This window comes from Rhincodon typus, chromosome 40 (genome assembly GCF_021869965.1).
Source record: "Rhincodon typus isolate 14 chromosome 40, sRhiTyp1.1, whole genome shotgun sequence".
NCBI lineage: Eukaryota > Metazoa > Chordata > Chondrichthyes > Orectolobiformes > Rhincodontidae > Rhincodon > Rhincodon typus.
In genome coordinates this window covers 11,163,284-11,183,271 of record NC_063371.1, presented here as the reverse complement: position 1 = coordinate 11,183,271, position 19,988 = coordinate 11,163,284, and the positions used below count along the sequence as shown (strand labels likewise).

General features: G+C 42.5%; 1 protein-coding gene across 2 annotated transcripts in view; it reads right to left on the bottom strand.

The window, feature by feature from the left end:
* aak1b (AP2 associated kinase 1b) overlaps positions 1-19,988 on the bottom strand; it is a 122,425-nt gene that overhangs the window by 69,949 nt on the left and 32,488 nt on the right. For both annotated transcript variants that reach the window (XM_048618629.1, XM_048618631.1), the window contains exons 4-7: positions 12,985-13,127; positions 11,714-11,835; positions 4,593-4,674; positions 3,072-3,204 (exon numbers count right to left, since the gene is read on the bottom strand). In XM_048618629.1, coding sequence (XP_048474586.1) covers positions 3,072-3,204; positions 4,593-4,674; positions 11,714-11,835; positions 12,985-13,127 — 480 coding nt within the window. The remainder of the gene's footprint in view (positions 1-3,071; positions 3,205-4,592; positions 4,675-11,713; positions 11,836-12,984; positions 13,128-19,988) is intronic.

Below are 19,988 nucleotides of genomic sequence, written 5' to 3'. Positions count from 1 at the left end.
TTTGCTCTCTTTTGTATAATAATCCAGATAATTTTTCAGTTCTAACAACTTGGAAGATTTCTGTTCAAACCTTCCTGGTTTGGTCCATTAACAAGAACAGCAATTTTTTTTTTCCTTGTTCATTCACAGGGTTTGGACTTCGCTGATTAAGCCAGCACGTATTATACATTCCTGATTGCTCAGTAGTTAGTAAAAGAGTCAGCCACGTTTGAAGTCACATGTGGGCCAACCAGGTAAGGATGGCACACCTCCTTCCCGACAGGATATTAGTGAATCAGATGGATTATATAATAATTGACAATGGTTACACGATCGCCATTAGGCTAGCTGTCTATTACAGATTTTTATCGAATTCATGTGTCACCATCTGCCACAGCCGGGTTCAAATCCATGTCTCCAGGCCATTACCCTGGGTTCTGGATTACTAATTCAGTAACATTACGAGCATGCCACCACTTCTGCACACCCGAGATAAAAAAAACAATTGCACCTTCTTGTCAACATATTTCAATGGCTAACCACCACAGCAACCAGCTGAAAAAATTAAACCCATCGTCTGTCAAGCCAGGATTGATCCTGGGATCTGGTTTGTCCACTATTCGTAATGGATGCTTTCAGAACAAGTGGCTCATCTTCACTTGTAGCTCTCTCAAGGTACAGCAGTTTTAAATCGTCACCCTGCAGAGAACGCTGTGTGCAAATTCACATCCAAATTATTGGGACTCAGCATGATAGATCTAAGAGATGACAACCCACAGGATTATTTTAATCAGTTTTTTGCAGTGAGATATTTCCAGCTCATTGCACATCAGTATACCTCATCTTCACCAATATTGCAAGTTTTAATCCGTTTATAACCTCGAGGATAAAATACGTTTGACTAGTTCCGTAATGGGTGAATTCAATTTTGCTCCAATGTATCAGTGGAATTCTAATTTTAGGAAATGTTTGTGAAATGAGATTTTCTGTCTAAAGTTAAACTTCTATCAAAATACATTAGTTCATCTGCTTTGTACCAATGAGGTAGATGCCAGAAAAATCTGACAACTTTTTTATACAGGATCTGCTCAACATTTCTATTAAATCCTGTTCCAGTCTTTATGCTCTTTTCTCGTGGCAGAGTGTGGTTAAGCATAGGGCATCCAGCTGTAGTGGTGACTGAAATTAATACCCAAGTGCTATTCATCTCACTGTGAACAATTCGAAAGTACAGGTACACACTGATATACACTCACAAACTCAGGGCAACTCTTGTCGACAAATACAGTTGCACCATTTTCTTCAGCTGGACTGCAAATCCAGCCAAGGAAATAGGACTGAAACTCGCTCACGACTTCAGAACACTTCAGCAGACTGTGATGTGGAGGTGCTGGTGTTGGGCCAGGGTGGACAAAGTCAAAAATCACACGACACCAGGTAATAGTCCAGCGGGTTGATTTGAAAACACAAGCTTTCAGAGCGCCGCTCGTTCGTCAGGTGCAGTGACAGAGAGCACACAGACGCAGAGTTTTTGGCAGAGGGATCAAAGGATCATACAATTGGTGTGAGTGGAGTGAACAAACATAACAACGATTGATGGAGAATTCTGTTAGAAAGGAGACACAAGTTTCGAATGATTAAGGTGCAAATTCCAGTATGTGTTTCAAGCGACTGCCCCGAGATAATTGAAGGTTTTAGCAGTGTCTGCCTAGCTTTCCAAATGTCATTTGGGCAGGGATACAAAAGGTGACATCTCAAGTCAGACCCTGAACTGTAGGTGTGAGGCGTCATTCAGAATCTGAGAGTTTTAATCTGGAATCAGGCTGGTTTTATTCCAAAAGCAGGAATTTATAAAATGCCACACTGACTGACTCTGACTACAAATTGTGTTTTTTGAACAAAATAGAATGGATCTGCAAATGGACAAACATATTGGATGAAAAGATGCACCACGAGAGAGCGTAACAGAGGTGATGCTGTCAAAACAAGACAATAAGGAAGATTTTACAGATACAAAACAGTGTGGTGGGGTCACCTGTAGCACAACATGAACCCAAGATCACAGCTGAGGCCATGATCACGGGTACAGAACTTGGTTATCAGTCTCTGCTCGGCAATTCTGCGTTGTTGTGTATCCTGACGTCCGCCTTGGAGGACATTTACCCCAAGATCGGAGGCTGAATGCCCCTGAACACTTCCGACCGGGAGGGAACATTCCTATCTGGCAATGTTGCGCTGTGTCCATTCATCCGTTTTAATTTGGCGTCAGAGTCAGTCAGTTTTGCATTTTATAAGTTCCTGCTTTTGGAATTAAACCAGCCTGATTCCAGGTTAAAACTCGGAGACAGATTCTGAACAAGGTCTCACACCTGCAATTCAGTGTCTGACCTGAGATATCACTTTTTGTATCTCTGGCCTGACTGAAGTTTGGAAAGTTAGGCAGATACTGCTGAAATCTTTAGTTATCTCGGGGCAGTGACTTGAAACACATTCTGGAATTTGCATCTTAATCAATCGAAACTAGCGTCTCCTTTCAAACAGAGTTCTCCATTAACAATTTTATGTTTGCTCACTCCACTCACACCAGTTGTATGATCCTTTGACCTCACTGCCTAGAAATTCTGTGTCCGTGTGCCCTCTCCAACTGCACCTGACAAAGGAGCAGCGCTCCGAAAGCTTGTGATTTCAAATAAACCCGTTGGACTGTAACCTGGTGTCATGTGACTTGTGACTTTGAACAGACTCTGACGACAGGCACAAATCATTTGGAATGCCAAATCTGTCAAAGGCAGCAAGTGAAGGCAAGATAGGATCATTTAGCGTCATCACAAGTTGCGGAGGTCTGAACTTTTTCAGGCCTTTGAAAATTCAATACTTTTTACGATTTCAACACTTCATTTCTTACAGAACATTGGCCAAATGCACGCATGTGAGCTTTTGATGATGCTGCCTTTAACAAGTTGTTCAACCTAACAATGCAGACTGGAAACCTATCCAAATCTATTTTTAAGCTTCTAGTTTAATTGTACTATCATTCTCAAAAGGAGCTTTGCAGAAACTGAAAACAGACTGAAACATTTAACAGTGCGTACTTATTAGGCAGTGCATCTCGCTGGAGTACTTGGAGTTGTCTGGAATTGTAAAGCTCCCATCACAGATTGCAACCTGGCTTTCTCCAAATGGTAGTGTAAAAAAGCAAAGTTTGTACAGTAAACATCCAAGAGCCTGAAAGAGAAAACGGAAGAATATGACCAGTCTCAATCAAAAAAAAGGCAGAAGTTATTTTTCCCAAGACAAGTCAACCAGTGGCTCTTGCCTTCTTGGGTTATTAGAGCAAAGCAAGTTATGCTCTTGCATCCATTTTCTGGAATATGAAATTTGTTTGTTTTTTGTAAAACTCTGTCAGCTGTTTGATCATGATATGAAAGTAGAAAACAACTGCTGAAAGTAGCAGGAGCTTCTGCTGACCTGTGCCCCACACATTGGCTGATGCTTTGGGAAGAGTGGACAATTGCTTCACATTATAACAAGAATGAGTTTCAATGCTCTTTCCCAAGAGGAGATGGAGGTCATGGCCAGTCATTTTACTGACTGAAAAGGTCAACAGCCTAACATCGCCATCGGTGGTTTTTTAAAGCTGTGAGCAATTCAAACCTGCTTGTGCACGTGTATGCATGACGCTTCGTAACATACAAAAATACACAGTGAAATTCAAAATGTCAATTCTGATCAGCATACCAACAGATCACACTGAATTAACAAAAGTGCTGTTCGCCAATCTGACCGTAAATACCCTGCAACAGCTATAGCATTTGGGGGAAAATCCATTATCATCAGGCAATCTTATGAATGCTTTGACACTCGAGTGAAAACAATTACCAGAACGCTAGTCTAAGTGAATGATGTACATCAGTGTGAAACGACTTCACCCACATCCCACAGCCACCAATGCCCTTTATGATCCTGTGGACACGTTCAAAGATGTTGGCCAAGTCATGCATATGGGTCAGGACAAGGCCCCTGCTCTTGTTCAGACAGCATCATGAGACCATTGCACTTATTTGAGGGTTGGGATGGTGAGGGCCAGACATTTGGCCATAACATGGCAGAACTGATCATGTGGAAACAAGTGTAAAGCTGAGGGAAGATAACTGAGAGAAATTGAAACACTTTGTGGTACTCTCTGGAGAAAATCCAAGTCAATGGATCTGAACTACAAGGTCTGAATGGTGCAATTTTGCTACGATTGCCTCTTGTTATGAAGTGTGAGTGATCAGGGCAACACGTTGTAAAATGAGCTTACTGCATTCTTCTAGCGTGATCTTCAGCTTCTAATAAATTTTAAATGAATGCTTTGGCATGAAAATGATTGCCGAGATTAGTTACCCCTACCATTGGAACAGCCTGACATTCTGAACAGCTCTATATAAATACAAGTTTGCTTGTTTGTATTACTGGTAATGTAGTTGAGTATGTTCATTCTCTAGACTTTCATTGCCAATTATTTCCATTACATCAACAGCACAGAATCGGGAAATGCCTGAGAAAGAATATCCTGTCACCAAGCGCTTTTGTTTACAATATATTCACAACAAAGGCTTCTGTTTACTCACCCAAATATCAGCCTTTGTAGTAATGGGTTTGCCACAGTAAAGGTTGACCATTTCAGGAGCTCGGTAGGACAAAGTTGTATACCTGAAAAACAAAGGAGTGGGGGAGATTTCTCCAATATTTGCTTCATAGGGTTGAGACTGGAATTTCAGATTTTGGTTCTCTCAAGTTCACAGTGATTTGCTTTTATTGCTGTCTTTTAGGTTAGCCAATGTACCATAGAAAATAATTTAAGCTCATCTCAATAAATCGGACCACTTAAATCTAATGTCATTAGAACACATCATGTCAGCTGACGTGGTCTGAAATGCTGTTATTTAGAAGTACACCAACTGATGAAGTACGGGCAAATTTTCCCAGTTTGTTATAACATCCCTACCGGAGCCAAAACCACACCAGATTACGAGAATATACATTTCTCTTATGTTTTTGAGACTTTATGGCTGCCAGTAAAGAACAATGACAGCACTTCAAAATAATTCATGCTATGCAAACATCTTTTGAGCCATTTTATGCGACAGAAAGGGAAATAATAACACAAGGTTCTTTTTCTCCTCCTTGTACTACAATGCAATGGGGGAAGGGAAAATCACAACTAAGCTGACACATCTGACAAGTTGGTTCCCAGGATCAACAGGTCAAATAATGGTTAAGAGCAAGGCTTGAAATTAAAACGAACAAGGCCCCATGCCGTATTACTTCTCAGGATCAGTATGGCAATACAGCTATAAGATTCATACTCATGATATCATCACTGCATCAGAGCACATGACCTGAGGGCCTAAAGGTTTGATTTCCCATTTTACCATGGATCACTTGAAGCATGACACTTGACTGGAACTATGCTCCTCTTTCGTAAACGAAAAGTTTACTATTACCAAACACTTAGGTGCCTGAGGAATGTAATGTTTATATATTGGGTGGCACAGTGGCACAGTGGTTAGGCACTGCTGCCTCACAGATCCAGGGACCTGGGTTTGATTCCACACTGTCTGTGTAGAGTTTGCACATTTGCTCCGTGTCTGCATGGGTTTCCTCTGGGTGCTCCGGTTTCCTCCAGAGATGTGAAGGTTAGGTGGGTTGGCCATGCTAAATTTCCCACAGTATCCAGGGACGTGCAGGCTAGGTGTGTTAGCCATGGGAAATGCAGGGTTACTGGGACATGGTAGGGGGTGCTCGGTCTGGGTGGGATACTGTTCAGAGGGTCGGTGTGGACTCAATGGGCCAAATGGCCTGCTTTCAAACTGTAGTGATTCTATGATATATAATTTAGTTGCAACGAATGCCCACTGGGTTCACATGACCACAATTCTCTTAAATGTCTTGTATATAACCAAATGTCAATTGACGCCAGTGTATATCACTGTATATCACTCTCATCATCTGGCACAATGCTCCAAAATTCTCTCAACTCTCTGGGCCCATTTACTTGTCCATGTCCACTCTCAGCCACTTTGAGCCATGTACACAGGTGACAGCATGCGGCGTGGTTAGGGGATGTCAAAATTAGCAGAACCAAGACACCTCTAACTTAGATATTTACAACACCTTTAACATCATGGATGCAGGGTACATAACAGGAATGATACCACACAATATCGAACATCAGGACAAGTAGGATATATATGGGCAGAGTCCCAAAAGCTTGTTCAAAGAGGTGAGCTTCAGAAAGCATCTTTAAGGAGGACAGAGAGATGCATTAATGAAATTCTACAGTTTTTAGCCAAGCCAGCTGAAGGCACAGACGCCAATGGGGAAACAGTTAAAAACTGAATAAGTTCACAGTCAGAGTAACACAAGAGATATTGAACAGTTGCAGGACTGCAAAAGGGCACCGAAACTAGGAGGGACCTGGAGAGATCGAGTGCCAAGAATTTGAAAACTGGGAATTTCTTCAGAAATGGATTTACTCAACCAGCATCTAATGTGGGCCAGTAAGCACACAGGCATCAAGCAACAACTTTTTTTGGCTGAAAGATGGAAGATTAAGATAGAAGATGAGAAGCCTGACAACAATGGAAGGGTCTTGTCTGGGACATCAACAGAGTCAAGAATACATTTGGCAGTTACAACACTGAAAAAGCTGGTCTTCACATGAGGGAATAGACGTATGGCCAGATACTCATTCCAACAATGAAGACGAGACTGCGAAAAGTCTGGTCTGTGCCCAGACGGTTATCTGAGAGAGGTTTGTCTGAGTGGCTCAGGAACAGTTTCTGCTTTGGTAATCTCAATATTTAGCCGGAGAAAATTCAAACTCACTGTACAGTAGATATTGAACAAGCACTGTACTGAAATAGGGATTGCAGATGGGCCACGAGAGGTACTCAGGAGGCAGAATTGTCTGTTGTCAATGTACAGACAGCACCTGAGCTTGTGTTTTCAGATCATGTCTCTGAGACTGGAATGCAAACAGACTGAACTGATTCCACTTTATACAAATTGATCAAACTTCTTGTTTGTCAAGAAGCCTGGGAACAAAGGAATGCACAGTACAAGCATTATTCCTTGAATGCACGACTATATATAGTCAAATATTCCAGCACTTCAGAATAGAAAGCTCAATAAAAATAAGTGCTGCTGAGCCATTTTGTCCTCTTATCGTCAGGGCTTTTGAATGCATCAGCCAAAAACCATTCGCCTTCAAATAAGCATTGCAGAATGCATGTTGAGAAATACTGTTGATACCAAATCTGTTGTTTAGCAAGTGTGGAGATATTTTTGTCCTTCCACACTTATGAGATCATAACTGGCTGCAAGACTGGGTCCTTCCGTTCTATTAGGATGTGTTTGCATTTCATCAGAGTTTTGGCAGAGCAACACTAAAACAACTTCTGTGCCTAATTCCCCTTAGCCTCCATTTCTCAGTCCCCGTTGTCAATCCATTTTCCAAAAGTTCTTTCAATGTTGCTGGAACCTACAATGGACCAGCTCTGACATTTTCTGCTTTGCTTTCATATGAACATCTCCTTAAATGCTTTTGCATATGCAAGGGATTTGCTAAAACAAATCTAGGAGGGGGGCAAGTGCTCAGGTCTTAGCTTGCAGGAAGCCTTCAGGACTGTGATGCAAAGAAAAAAGGCAAGATTCTGTTCCTTCTTTGCATTCACTCCTTCTGCCTCCAAGACCCTACCCATCCTCCCCAAGAAGTGGATCCAGTGGCCACTGGAGACCAGGGACAGAAAAGAGAATCTGGAAAAAAAAATAAAAAAGGGAAGCAGTGTGGAAGCAATCTGTCTGTACCATAACAGTTGCCTGGACCCTGACACACACGAAACCAGCTCACTGCTGCTTACACACGAAAGGAGATGGTTGTTGGTCTGACCGCAGCTGGAGACACACTCACATCATGAGCTCTGTGTACAACGGTCTGTTTGCTGAGAAAAGCTGTTGAAAGCGAGAAAGCCTGGTGTCAGGGGAGACGTGATCTGCAAATGCACATTTTGGAAAGAATTCACCTTTTCTGACATTTATGGCATTGCACACAGATAATACTGAAACAGGACTTAATTCAACACTGCCCCCGGGTTCAAAAACCAAACCGACAACACGGCTTTTCAAAACTGGGAGACGGGAATGATACAACAGTTAATCCATCCCTGCCAATACACCAGTTTGTCAATACAATGCACTTAACCACAGCACTTGCCTCAAATTCTCAGACGGCTCCCAGCACTGTCACAAACACACAGTGAACAGTCATGATGCAGGGTCACTGACTCAAAACGTTAACTCTGTTTTTTCTACACAGACGTTGTCAGACCTGCTGAGTTTCTCTACCATTTCTGTTTATGTTTGTTCTGATTCCCAGAATCCGCATTTCTTTGCTTTAGTTTAGAACCATGGACTCTGTGCCTCAAAATTCCAGCTTTATAACTGTCTTCAGAGACAACCTGAGCTCAGTCAGAGAACGCCTGCTTTCATTCTGCTGGGTAAATTTCAGAGTTTCAGTGGGCGTTATAGAAAGATTTTGTGTGATAACCATCAATACACTGCTGAAATTCTTCTGGCTAGTTGTGACAGAGCTAAATGCTACCCAAATTTAATGACTCAATGGGAGGAAATAAATAACTTGGAATTGGACTAGGAACTTAAGTAATCCTTCACCTGACATCATGCACACAATATTCATTGCTTCAGAATGGAGGCATTTCACAATACCCAAGTGTTGAAGCATACTCAAACTTCTTAATATATTCCTTAAAATTCAGGAAATTAAATACAAAAACAATGTACTCACTGTACAGAGAACAATGAAAAATTATACTGCAGGGAATCTGAAAATTAGGACATTTTAAAAAATTGCTTGCTTGCAAACAGGATGGTGTTCACCTTAGGGAAAAGCTCTAGCTCTTGCTTGCGTGCACTGAGCATAGATTACAGGCAGATCTCCCACTGAGAAGTGGGTTTCATTCACTTAAGAACCCGATAAAACATACAGCTCTCAAAAACACAGTATGAAGGTTAGTTTTTATGAAATGGGCAAACATATCTTGTGATACATGCCTATGATAATAAATAATTTCAACGTGAAATGTTCTCAGTTGTGTCAGCAAAGACCAAGTTGGTAGCAGGCTCACCTCAGAGTGACCAGGTTCTAGGTTCAAATCCTGTTCCAGGTCAAGAGGTCAAACATCCAGGCTGGCATGTTGCTGCATTACTGATGGACCTCTGCACTGCCAGAGGTGCTGTCCGTGAAATGAGAATTAAAACAGAAGTCTACTCTATTAGAACAACGTTTCAAAAAGCACTCAGGGAGTAACGTCTGGCATCCTGGCCAATATTTATCCCTCAATTCTCACAAGGCCTCACCAAGGCACATTAATGGCATTTATTGCATTGCTGCTCGTGGGAACACAGACTAATTGCTTCCAATATGACAACCGTCGTCACAAGTCCAAAACAAATCAAATATGAGGTAAAGTGTGTGGTCTTCTGGTCAGTGTGATATGCCCCACATAAATGCAAGCCTTCTGTTCTTGTTACATGTTATTTGCAGCAGGGCAACAGACCATTTGGCACTCGAAGGACAGGATTTCTTGATACCCCATTATCTAAAAACAGGTCTTGCTGGAGAAACTCAGCAGGTCTGGCAGCATCTGTGGAGATAAAGCAGAGTCAATTTTTCAGGTGCAGTGGCCCTTAATCAGAGGTTCTCCAGCAATTTCTAGCATCCACAGTTCTTGGCTTTATCCTCACCTCCTGTCGCTGGCCAGTTAAACGCTTGAATTCCAGCAAGCCTTTCCCAAAGGAGGCAACACAGAACACCCATCAGATTTCAAGCCAGACAAGATCCCATCGCCAAAATTAAATTTCAGCCATTTTCTCCACACCCACTCTTGGAAACAACCTGACAACTTTAATGATTTCCATCAGATTAACTCTTAGCCTCTCAGAAAGGAACACTGCAGTAAGATTGCGCTCAAGATATGATTGCATTAAATCCAGCACTTTGTTTCATCAGACATACTGAGATCATCAATTTTGACAAAGTTTGACTAAGAATCAGTCAGCTCTGGACAAGTGTGTATTGGTCATGATAGGGGAGAGTACAGTAAGGAGAACAGAAATACCCTCTGCAGCTGCAACTGAGTTCAGCAAGCTGTGTTACCTGTCCAATGTCAGGTTTCAGGAGAAATCATCGACGGGGGAGAAGAATTTGGAGAAATACTGGGGTAATCCATTTGTTCTGGTCCACGTCAGAACCAAAAACATAGGTAGAACTAGGAAAGACACTCTCCAGACAGAGCTTGAGAAGTCACGACATCAATCAAAAAAACACAACTTCAAAAAGTTAGAGATTATTCTGAGCCATATAACAAGCGACACCGGGATCGGCTAATCCATCACCCGTGTGTCTGTGGATGGTGTGTCACTGAAATTGCATGCACAAACACCAACACTTTTAGTGACATGGGGCTCATTCTTAAGCCCAAGCTATTAACATGTTGTTGTACACGTGGCAAGACCTGTATGTTATAAGTGGCACATTCTGAGCATTTCTAGGGATTGGATATTAACAGAATAGGAGATCAATACAAGATCTCAGAGAATCCAGAAGAATCAGTCAGGTCAAGTTCTAATCCATTCTGTCAATACAGTAACTATTTCACACTAATTCGGTATGAAAAACAAATCATCACTAAGACTTCAGTTCTGCTTAGACTGAAGCTATTCATTTCTTCAAGTCTTTGTATTTTGATGTGATATTTCATATTTGGCTTGATTACAAGACTTCAAAGCTGCAACCATCTGATCAGAAGAACAATGTCCTCTGAAGTCGGGACAACAACTGATGCACTTAGCGGCTTGCAAGATGCTGGACCGTGCCATATGACTACTGGAGGTCTTTCATCAACACCAAAGAAAGGCCCGACCACAAATATCCCTCGGGTGCATCACAAACAAAGATTTGGGAATTAGAAGGCTGTCTTACTGCCAGAAGAGAGGTTATGCTTCGTTATAGAAATGGCCAGCAATGCTCAGATCAGTCATGATTAGAAACAAAGAAGATTAACATTTCAGTGGAACTGTACATTGACCTAACTTTATTTTTCAGCTGTGGAACAACCTATTACTATTTGCAAGAAAAACAGTTACTCTGAGGAGCTGGCGAAGCAACACTGAGTGACGATCTCTCATGCATTGGAGAAGGCAGTCAGTTATTTCCGTGTTCATGGCGGCTCATGAGAAGTCATTGTGAGTCCAACAGCATCACAAGATAAAAGCACCAAGCCAATCGAAACAAAGCTGAACAAAGTTAACGATTCAGATCAATGACCTTTAGAAAGGTTATGGACTCGAAACGTCAACTCTGTTTCTCTCTCCACAGATGCCAACAAAACCTGCTGATTATTTCCATCAGTTTCTGTTTTTTATTTCAGATTTATAGTACTCAAAGCATTTTGACTTTGCTGCTGTGTCAAGTTCCCTTCCCCGAAAGTCCAGAAATTAAGAAATTTGACTTGACAAATTTATCGTGATGGAAGAAGAGTTCAATCTGTGAATGACCCATCCAGTGACATGACCTGAGGTGTTGCATGGCTGCAGCACATGTTCACTCATTGCCTAGTAGTGTGCAAGTTCATTGCTAAGGAGCATGGAATGTAATACAAACACTTACTTTTTAATTTCATCTTCAACTAAATTGACTCCTTCAACCTTCGGATTCTGGAATTTATTAGTTGCACTTCCAAAATCACAGAGGACATAATGCCCTTTGTCATGAAGCAGTATATTTTCAACCTGAAGAGGGATATTAAAAGTAGTTAGTAGAAATCACAATTGAGCTTTTGGACCTCGAGCTGCCATACACAGATCTTTTAAATGAACAACTCTCCAGAATAAACCCAATGTACGTTTACTGCATCATAACCCCATCAATTCTGTCTTTGTCTTTTCCAAATGCAGCTCATCACTCTTACAGCCTGAGTCTAGACAGTGGGTGCCAGTGGGAATTGCAGCCCTATTCAACTTGTCTAGTTAAAGTCACTGAACAGCAACCAGGACAAAGAAAAACCCCTGATTGGTTCACACAATGCACCATAGATCAGCGAGCAGGTTTGTATCCTTCCTGATCTGTACATCTTGGGCTTGGTGTAGTCCTCGCCTGTAGCAACTCAGCCTGTCAAGAAGCTAGCAAAGTTCATCTGTTTTCCAAATATAAATGCACTTGCTGTAAAAACATGCTTCTGCAAGATGTGAGAAGACAGTACTACAGGGTTAGAATCTTCTGAGGAGGGAGAAATAATATGCCACATACTAGGGCAGCACCCATGATTTATCACACTAGGGTGACAGAAAGACGTACGGCTTCATCTTGTCAGAGATGAAGTGCTCATGGTTCAATACACCAGGGCAACTAGGGGAAGGGCAGGGGATGGAGAGAGGAATACTGCCTCATTATAAGGCCAGACTCTGATTCATACTCACAATCTATTATATTGGGCAGAGTGGGAGGTGGACTCAAAGTGCACGAATGCAGAAGCTTGCCTTGTCTTCTCAACTCACCATTAATGGGAAACGGCCATGGGAGGAGTTTGCTTTTCGTGCAGAATTCACTACACCAAGGGAGGATGACAAGATAAGTACTGTGTGCTCCCAAGTACAGAAGCACTATGTTTCTGATGCTTCACCAAACACACAAAATCTTCAAGCACTTTTTAACCATTTAAATTATTGCTACACTTGGTTGAACAAAACCAATTCTCCCCACTTTTATGAGCCTTGCATTCTCATCAGGGGAAGTTTAAAAAAATAAATCTGAATCAACTGGTCTCACTCTCTCAACATTTCTTCAATCAGGCACAAAACAGAAATAGCACATTGACCAACAGGTTTTAAAATGCCTTTGCCCTCCATACTGTTGTGTCTCCTACAGCAAGCTCTGTTCACCTTTAAATCCCGATGGATGATGGGCGTTTTGCACTGGTGCAACCTTGCAACTGCTTCACACGTGTCACAGAATATCTGCAATACCTCGTTCTCAGTGAAACCAGTCTGCAACCGCTGGTTCATCAGGTTCACTACTTGACCTCCTGCAACAAAAAAAACGGTAGCAGCAATTCGTTAAAAGTTCACCAGACACCCACTTCACAAAACATTCCACCCAGACCTGATTTAGCTCAAGAAAATGTACAAACTTAACAGGTTCTTAGCTTTGAAAAAAAGCAACTGTGAAAAGGCTCCAGATTACAAACTATCAAAAAAGGGTAAACATGGATTTCTATTTTTAAGCTCGGCTGTGGCAGCAAGACAGGTGACACAATGCTTCCGCATGGGAACTCTACAACCTTCTGGACTCAATACTGAGAGCAATAACTTTAGGGCTTGAGCCCTCCCACATCCTTATCCCAATCCCCACACACCGGGCCTTGATGTCGCATAAAAGCTGAGTTCTAAGGAAGAGTCACCGGACCCAAAATGTTGACTCTAATTTTTTCTTCACAGGTGCTGCCAGACCTGCTGAGCTTTTCCAGCAACTTCTGTTTTTTCACTTGTTATCACATAGCCAGCTATACACATGACGCATTGTTAGCAACTAACAGTTCCCATTAGCAGCTATTCACCCTCCTAGCCACGTCGCTATCCATTCCTTTGTCCAATTCTTCTCTCTCTTTTGGGTTCTATCTCTACTTATCACTTACACCTTACCTCCCTCCCCCCACCCTATCTTCTGCATATAAACTGACATTTTCCTAGCTACCATCAGTTCTGAGGAAGGGTCATTCAACCCAAAACGTTAACTCTGATTTCTCTCCACAGATGTTGCCAGACCTGCTGAGCTTTTCCAGCAATTTTTGCTTTTGTTTCTGATTTATAGCATCCGCTGTTCTTTCAGTTTTGATTTGACACAGTGCTTCAACTGGTGTGCTGTTTAAAAGGTCACCAGCCCCAAAGAACTTCTTGGCTAAATGCATTCTATCCACTTGGAAGAGGTCGGGATGAGCTGCAAATGTTTCAAACTGCCTCCAATATCTGGATTCCCTTCACAACTCACGAGACAAAGATGTGATGGCCAGTTTTGGAAAGAGGGAAGTGACAAAAGAGGAGGGAAAGGCACAACTGATTAAAATTTCCCTGTTTGTGCAAAGAAAGAAAGAAAGAAAGAAAGAAAGAATCGAATCATCACAGCCACCTCTCTGCTTCAGCCGTGGCATTGGGATGGGAAGGTTTGGTACGACAGGCGCCTTTCCCAATGTCAGAAAATGAGGTGAGGCTTCAATTTGGGTTTGACCTCGACACTAACTGTGAAGACCTTCACGGCCCATACAGAAAGGTGATTCTAGGAGGAATCATCAACCTCGAAAGATTTGCAAGGTTGTGTCCAAAATCTATTAACGTTACAGCAGTGTATTGCAGCAAGGTGAGTACTGAATTTTCCCTCCTCTGTATTTAAGGATGCCCTCAACTGCATCTCCTCCACTTCCCACACTTCTGCCCTCAAACCCCCTCCCTCCAACAACAATAAGGAAATAATCTCCTTCATCCTCACCTACCACCCCAGCAACCTCTGAATCCAACGCATCATCCTCCAACATTTCTGCCACCTACAATCAGACCCCACCACCAAAAAGATTTTTCCTTCCCCACCCCTGTCCACTTTCCGCAGGGACCATTCATTCCACGACTCCCTCGTCTGCTCTACACTCCCCACCAACTTCTCCACTGCAGCCGGTACCTTTCCCTGCAACCACAAGAGGTGCAACACCTGTCCCTACACCTCCCCTCTCACCTCCGTCCAAGGTCACAAACAATCCTTCCAGATCCAACAGAGATTCACCTGCACTTCATCCAACCTAATCTGTTGTATCTGTTGCTCCTGTTGTGGTCTGTTCTATATCGGGGAGACCAAACGCAGACTCAGGGACGGTTTGCGGAGCATCTGCACACACCTACCAACCCAGCCTTCCGGTTGCCACCCATTTTAATTCCCCCTCCCACTCTCCTGGTGACATGTCCATCTTTGGCCTCCTCCACTGTCAGTGTTATGCCAAACATAAACTGGAGGAACAACACCTGATATTTCGCCTTGGGAGCTTACAGCCCAATGGCCTTAATATTGACTTCACCAGCTTCAAAAGCCCTCCACCCCCAGCATTATCCCATGTTCAGCCCTCCCTCTCCTCCTCACCTCCTTGACTTGATCCGACCTGTCATCTTCCTACTCATTTATCTGCTCTACCCCTCGCATTGATTAATCACAATAACCTCCTACCTGCATCCACCAATCACCATCCTACTTACCCTTACTCCAGACCCACTCTCCTCCCTCTATTTATTTCTGGGCTCCCCTCCCCCTCCCCAGTCCTGACCCAAAAGTTGCCCTTCCTGCTCCTTGGATGCTGTCTGACCTGCTGTGCTTTTCCAACTTCACGTCTATTGACTCTGGCTTCCAGCATCTGCAGTCCTTACGGTCTCCAAGCCACATCTGCCAAATGGAACTTGGCTGAAATCTGATCCTGTTGTGTAGATTGCAATCCAGAGGAATGCCACATGAAAAGTAATTTCACAAATTACCAGAGGATTGGAATACAGCTGCAACACCGCAAAGTGCATTCTGTCACAAAATGAGATTATGTTGAAGTGGAGTAGACCACACATTATAATGTCAGACAGAGCCCAGGTACCTGGCAGCAAAATGGTGTGTAGTGTTATTCTCCTTGCCTGAGAAAGGATGCTCTAGCTACGGAGAGACTGCGATGAAGGTTAAACAGACTGACTTCTGGGTTGGCAGGACTGACGTATGAAGAGAAACTGGATCAGTTAGGAAATTATTCACTGGAGTTTAGAAGAATGAAGGAGGGGATCTCAAAAAAGCTGGACTAGACAGGTAAAAGCTGGACTAGACAGGTAAATGCAGGAAGGATGTTCCCAATGACTGGGGAGTCCAGAACCCAGGGTCACAGTTTATGGATACAGGGTAGGCCATTTAGGACTGAGATGAGGAAAAATGTTTTCACCCACTGAAAAGTGAGCCCGTGGAATTCTCTGCCACAGAAAAGCAGTTGAAGCCAAAACACTGAATGTTTTCAAGAAAGAGTTAGATATAGTTTTTCAGGCTAAAGGGATCAAAGCATTGGAGGCAAAAGCAGGAAAAGAGAAACTGAATTGGATGCTCAACTATGATCGCATTGAACAGCAGACTACGTTTGAAGGGCGAATTACTTTCTCCTGTTCCTACTTTCTATGTTTCTAAGGCATGTGGCAGCCTCATCTAGGAGAGTGCCTGTATCAAATTCAAGAGCCGTCAACCAATACCTACTTTCTAGAGTAATAAGTCAAAGGAGGATGGAACAGAAACAAGCTTTCAGGCAGGTGGTTGATGGGTGAATCACTTTTAATCTCTTGATTTTTATTTCCATGTTGCAAAACTTATTTGAAAAACTTATACATGTATATGCTAAGTATTGCCATGGTTAGCGAAAACAGGGTACAGAAAAAATCAACTTGTGCTCACCTGAAGTCATGGCCTAGACATGAGAGAAAAGCTGCCACCTCTGCCCATCCTTTCCCCAGTCACCCACCTTCAGGTTTTCCTGCAAAGCCAGGCAGCTGTTATTGTAGTGAGTATGTGAGGGAAGTCTTCCTTACACCATTAAAGCAAAATATTGTGGATGCTGGAAATCTGACACTAAAGCAAAAATGCTGGAAAAACTCAGCAGGTCTGGCAGCATACACAGACAGAAACAGAGTGAACGTTTCGAGTCCGGTATGATGATCTTTCAGAACTGAAACAGCATAGAAATATGAGAATCATTGAGTCATATCGTCACATGTACGCCAAGCAATAAATACCAAATGACACTAATCCCATTTATCTGCACTTGGTCTACAGCCTACTCTGCCTGGCATTTTAAGTGCTCATCCTGGTGCTTCTTAAATGTTGCAAGAGTACTTGCCTCCACCACACTCTCAGGCAGCACATTCCATATGTTTACCATCATCCAGATAAAAAGGTCTTTCCACAGACCTCCTCTAAATCACTAGCTCCTCAAGTTAAACTTGTGCCCTCTGGCCTTCAACATGAGGGGTTTAAAACTATTGAAGAGGGCGAGGATGGAAGAACAAAGGGAAGTTTTGGGTTTATGTAGACGGCTGGAGAGAAATGACAAAAACGTCAAGGAACAAAAGGAAAAGGCAGTGGCTCTTGCAGTCGCAAACAAATAAAGCAATTGCCCAGACTGAGTGTTCATGACAGGATAATGAACAGTTCTGGCCCAAAGCAGAAACATAAATGACACAATTAAGACTGTGCTTGTGGCCAAAAAACAGAGAAAGGAGTTCGTGGTTTGATATTATTAAACACCAGGTCGAGTGCTGAAGACTGTATAATGCCACATTGGAAGGTGAGGCTTTGTCCCTCAAACTTTAAGCTTTGCTGGAACAGTACAGCATGCAGAGTACGGAAATATGAACATGCCTGCAATTTCAGAAATTCAAATGGTTAGCGACTGGAAGCTCGGGGTCACATGAATGGATAAATTGAAAATCGGATTGCTAACAGCCAAACAATCTGCTTTTGGTCTCCGTCGCGTCGAGAGCCCACATTGTGAATAGCGAATACAATACACAAAACTGAAATATGGACAAATAAATCGTGATTGCACCTGCAAAGACATTTTTGAGCCTTGGAGAAGAAATAATAAGGTAGGCATGACACCTGTTTCAACTGCATGGAAAATTGCTATAGTGAAGGCAAGCAGTATTGAAGGTGCTTCTACTTGGGTGGGATGCCACAATTAATTTACCAATGTAATGGATGTACAGTATGACAGCACACATGCTTGGGCACTGTACCACAACTAAAAAGTAGAGCGCTGTGGAATGATCCAAGAAGTTTGACTGGAGAACGCGATGTGAGGCCTATGGGTGACCCGTCGATATGTCTCACTCCAAGTGAGGTTCAACAGTTAGATCAGAAAAGAGTGCCTTGAAAAGATAGAAAGGAAAATAAGCTGGACAGGTGGTTGTCTCGGGGCTTAGAACTGACGCAACTGGAGGTAAGGGTGACGATGTTGGAGAAGGAAGTGCAGATGCTCATGGTGTCAGAGTTCAATCGAGGGCTAAGGAATGGTACAACAGGCCCAAAATGCGCGTTCCCAAACTAGTCATTTGCTGAGGGATAGTTAGGTCATGTACTTCAATGGGAGTTGTTATGCAGTGATTACAGAGATACAGGAACTGCATCTCTCCTATCCTCTCTGTTCTTTAAAAACAATAAATACAAAGCAAGGACAATTAAAAAAAAACAGTCTGGTGTAGGCACTGCTGGGAAAACAGTACACTAATTATGACTACTGAAAGCTCTAAAACCAAGATCAGATCATGGTATTTTGCATCCGTAGTCATGGAAACCTGTAATCACAATCCACTGCTCAAATAAAAAGTCTCAATCCAAACAGGATGATGGCACCTACAATTCTGCACCCAGCTGCTTCCTAATGTTTGGGAGTTGCTAAGTGCAAGCTGCATGTGCCCCAAGGCAAAGCAGCAAGGGAATTCATATCACTTAAAATGGAGACAAATTTCCCAAATCTCTCCTCCAATAGCTACCAGCAGAGGAGGCTGCCCAGAATTGTGATAAACAGCAGCATTTTGAACTAAACTCCAGAATATTCATCATTCATTTGCATAAGTCCTTGCATCACTCTTGTCCCAGATATTGTTATGCACACAAGTCATCTGAAGTATTCATAGACCAAAAGAAAATCTAATTGGCTCTTAATAAATCACAGGAGAAACCCTCTTCCAGGTGCACTTGAGAATATAAATGCCCTTTCCATCAAGTAAGTGACAGCAAGTGCAAATTGTCCAGCACTGCAAATCACTGAAATTGCTGTTGGATAAGGAGAGCTGATCTCTGTTGACTTAATTTGCAGTGTCCAATTCCTCTGTTTCCACTTGTTCAGTAATTGTAGACTCTGCATAACACAGCAGAATCAGACACAACAGCAGTAGGCAGGAAATAAAGGAGGGAAGAACAACATGCTAGGGGCTCTTTCTCAAGACAAACAAGCAAAATAAGATACTTGCAAAGATGTGATGACATTTTTAGCACCAAACACTCACCCTTCAGAACCATGGTTTCCTCGAATAACTGAACAAGTGACAAGGCATAGCAATCATCTCACCAACAACAAGCGAAGTGAGAAATAAAGGAAAGCTTTGACCAGTGTATAAAACCCTGAACTCAGAAGTGCTTCAGAGTGAATATTTTCAATCATTTACTTATAGAGGAAACTCAGCATTGAAAGGGAAGTTTCCCAGAATTAGCCCCTTTTCCATATCTAATAGTTGACAGCTATGAGGCCAAGGAACTTGCTGATTTCAGTCCAAACCAGAGTGCCTATGCTCCTCCACTCGAAGCCTGTATTTCAACAGTGTGATCCAAAAGACTCCAAAGAACCTAAGTTAAAGGTTGAGCCTGCTGATAGGTCCTGTTATCAATAGTTTCATGGTCACTGTTCCAGAAAGTCGCCTTCAAATACAGATTTCCTTAAATTAAAAGGAATGTCATTGCAAGCTAATCTCAGTATCAGTGACCATGAAACTATCAACAATTGTCGTGGAAATCCATATGGCACATTGCTGTCCTTCAGAGAAAGAAACCTGCCATCCTTACCTGGTTTGGCCTAAATGTGATTCCAGTATTACAGCAATGTATTTGATGCTTGTAGCAATTGCAGATGGGCAACAAATGCTGACATTGGCCATGATGCCCACAATCAATGGCAGAATTTCAAAAAAGCGATTAGATCCAATTCCCAATAACAATGACACTTGTTTAAGATAACAAGGTGCAGAGCTGGATGAACACAGCAGGCCAAGCAGCATCAGAGGAGCAAGAAAGCTGACGTTTCGGGTCTGGACCCTTCTTCAGAAAAAGGGTCCAGACC